Raw genomic sequence first — 3,653 nt, forward strand, 5'->3', positions numbered from 1 at the left:
TCTGTTTCAGGCTCTGCTACCCCCCTTCCCCCCCCCCGCATTGGCTTGTTGCCAGGGTGAATTTCTCCCCCAGTATGACTCTCCTCCCCCTCCCCCCACCACTGCCACTTGCTGCGCCCTCTGCATCACTCTGTTTCTGTTGAGCAGGCGGGGAAGTTGAAGCCCATCGGAGACACGGCAGGGAGCTGTCTTACTGAGGCTCTACCCAGGGTGAGTGCCTTGGCCCGGCGTGGGCAGACTTCAGCATATCTCATCAGCGTTACGGGTAGGGGGTGCACGCAGGTGTACATGCACCCCCTGAGATTGGCGGTGCACTCCCTGTGAAAAGCACTACTGACTGATGATGCTGCTGGTGGCGCTTGCAGGTGGTCGCTGCTTGCCACCCCACCCCCTTTGCCGCCAACACCACTGGCAGCATCTGCAAGCAGTCCCCAATTGCCATTGGCTGCCACCACCGCTGCCAGCGGTGTCTGCGGGTGGTCACTGACTGCCGGTCAGTGCTCACCACCCCCTCTCCCCCACCGCTGACACTGCTGCCACCACCGGGAGGAACTCCCCGCTCCCTGCTGCTATGCTGCTGCCGCCAACACCACCACTGCTACCTGCAGGCGGTCACCATGCCCCCCCAGCCTCCAAGGGCACGCGGTGTTCATGCTCATCAGCTCCCTTAGCAGAGACTGTGATGAAGAATAAGAAGAAGAATACAAAAAGAATACAGAGAGGAAAAGATTATCTGGGCTGGACCCAATGATTTCCAGCCCCTCACATCTCCATGATGAAGTTCAACATCGAGAAATGTAAAGAGCTCCACCTTGGGATGAGCAACACCCAACACACCTACAGGCTTGGCGGTACCAAAATGAGTAGCACCATGAGTGAAAGGGACCTGGGGGTAATAATAGACCACAGTATGAATTTGAGCCAGCAGTGCAAGGCTGTAGCCCAGTAAGGCAAATAATACTCTGGCATGCATCAATCAGTGCATCTCCAGCAAAACCAAGGAGGTGATTCTTCCACTTTTCTCAGCAATAGTGAGACCACAGCTGGAGTACTGCATGCAGTTTTGGGCACTACACTTTAACAAGGATGTGGACAAGCTTGAGACAGTCCAAAGAAGAGCCATCTGTATGATCAGAGTCTTAAAAGGCAAGCCATACGAGGAAAGAAAGGCTGAGAGGGGACCTGGTAGCAGCTTACCGCTACACTAGGGGAGTACATTGAGGGCTCCGTAAGCTACTGTTCACCAGGGCACCCAAGGGGAAAACCAGGAGTAATGGCCACAAACTCCTAGAAGATCGATTCAGGCTCAACATTAGGAAAAACTTCTTCACAGTTAGGGTGTCCAGACTGTGGAATAAATTCCCTCCAGAGGTGGTGCAATCACCAACCCTGGAAATCTTCAAGAGGAGACTAGACAGTCACCTTGCTGGGGGTCACCTGACCCCGAGTTAGCTTTCCTGGTCGGTGCAGAGGGCTGGACCCAATGATCTTCCAAGGTCCCTTACAATCTATGAAAAACTATGAAACTGTGAAAATAATAATAAAAAAGCTACTCTCTCTAGTTCAGCTGGTATGATATGCACTGTCTTCATTCTCCTCTCATGCTTGTTAGAAAAGTTTTCCGCTGTCATGGTGTTCATAACACTGGAAGCACCGGGGAACATAAGGTTCTTGCTCCACCTTGTTTTTTTTTTAACATGGGGTTACACGTTCTCCCCTTAGAGCAGGTTTTATTAAGCTGGCAATTAAATGCCAGCAACTGTAGTAGCTTGCCAACATCAGTAAAACTGAACGGCTACTGGCAATAACAGGAAACATTTACAAAAGTGATTTTGAATGTACATGAGATGTTACTTAAACCAGACGTCACTCCAGATTTCTGCCCATGTCTCCTGTTTTCAAATGGGAAGAACTAAAATTATTTTCCATGTAGCTCAATAGACTTTGTCTCATTTGTTTATAAACAACTGCTAATGTTCTCATGAAATACTTTGCACATTTCTATTTCATTTCTGTTTATTCTATGAAATCCACCATGTGTAAGCATCCTTCCTGGCTACAGTATAATATAGATTCATTCAGCTTGCATGGGCAAGACCAAATGTGCTTGCTATATGGGTGTTATGAAACTGTGCTCTTGTACATAAAGGGTGCATCTACATGTACATTACTGTGCATTAACTAATCGTGACTAAATGTGATACCTGCATTTGCAGGTATTGAATTTAGTCATGATTAGCTATTTTTACTGTGCAATAAGGGTGGCCACGTATAGACATGCACCCGTACTGCACATTAAACTAGGCTAATGCGCATTAACACATCTTGTGTAGACATGCCCAAAGAGATATTATTAACACTTATGAAGGTCATTCTTCCCTCTGGAATGTACCTTCAGAGAACTGTGCTTTCCTAGGACCTTGATCCTTTTTTTTAAATCAAACAATGGTGGGTAGGTACAGCCAGGTACACAATACCATGACACAAAATAGCTGACCTAAGCACAGCTGATAAGAAGCATAACTCCTATGGAATGAACTAGAAAAAAGCAAGTTACTCACAGTTTATTCCCCCACTTCTTTTGAAACACTTATTTTTAAGTTGATCCATTTAGTATCTATCATTAGTATATAGGTCAGTTCATAAATTAGGCAAAACCCTATTGAGTCTAACAGGTGCCTTTATTCAGAATAAATGTAAATAATATTACCAGCTGTAATGGAGCCAAGATTATAGCAATATCTTATTGTGACTACCAGCATTTTTATTCCTGGTTTGATAATCGTGATCCGGTGTTTGAAAACATCAGCGGCTGCAGGAACAAGACTTTGCAGAACATTATGTCTTTCTATTTAGTTTCCATGTTTGAAGTTTGTAAAGTTTTGTGGACTTTCATTGAAAGGGTATAGTATGTTTCCTTTTCTTGCACACACATTTTGTATAAAATTGTATTTCCATTGTCTTGCAGCCTATTACTCCACCTGTTATAAGAAAGTTTCGAAATACATCAAGTCCTGCTCCTGGTGCTGAAAGAATATTTTATGGCAGAGCAAAAGATCCTGATATTGCAGCTCACTTGACTCATGGCATTAGCTCCCATTCTTCACTGAGCGTAAGAATATGATTTTTTGTATGCTTAAAAATATATTTGCTTTTCCTTAACTGCAGATTGCTTTTGCTGGTCATAGTACATACGAAGTGTATGAGAAGATGCAGCAGGAGCAGGCCCCTGGTGGCCATGTGGCTCCTTGAGGTATCCTCCCTTTCCTCCATAGTGTCAAAAGCATTCTGATCTTTTGTGGTCTTTCTAAGTTCTTTGGACCTGAAGAATTATTCTGCTTTTTCTATAGTCAGAAAGCTAAGAGCTGGCATTTTCTGAGGGGTGCTTCAAGCCTAATGAGGGGTACCTTGATTCTAAAAAGGTTGATAACCACTGATTTAATGTCTAGGGTCAAGGGTGGCTAAGTGCTTTACATCATAATATTTCAGGTGTCTCTGAGTTCTGAGGGATATTAACAATATGAAATAAATAGAAAAGCTTTTAAAAGCCACAAATCTTTAGTGAATGAAATATTATTTTACCAACTGCATTACTCATTTTATTTCATAATTTAAATATTGATTAACATTTAATTGATTAACTTCTCGCTCTT

The 3,653-nt window shown here is 44.0% G+C and overlaps 1 protein-coding gene across 1 annotated transcript in view; it reads left to right on the top strand.

Moving 5' to 3' along the window:
* Positions 1-93: 93 nt before the first annotated feature.
* Positions 94-3,653, top strand: part of EFHB (EF-hand domain family member B) — a gene marked incomplete at its 5' end in the record, with an annotated part of 31,345 nt that continues 27,785 nt past the window's right edge. The window contains 2 exon segments of the mRNA XM_014522445.2: positions 94-210; positions 2,969-3,112. Coding sequence (XP_014377931.1) covers positions 94-210; positions 2,969-3,112 — 261 coding nt within the window.

The sequence above is a fragment of the Alligator sinensis genome, unplaced genomic scaffold (genome assembly GCF_000455745.1).
Source record: "Alligator sinensis unplaced genomic scaffold, ASM45574v1 scaffold648_1, whole genome shotgun sequence".
NCBI lineage: Eukaryota > Metazoa > Chordata > Crocodylia > Alligatoridae > Alligator > Alligator sinensis.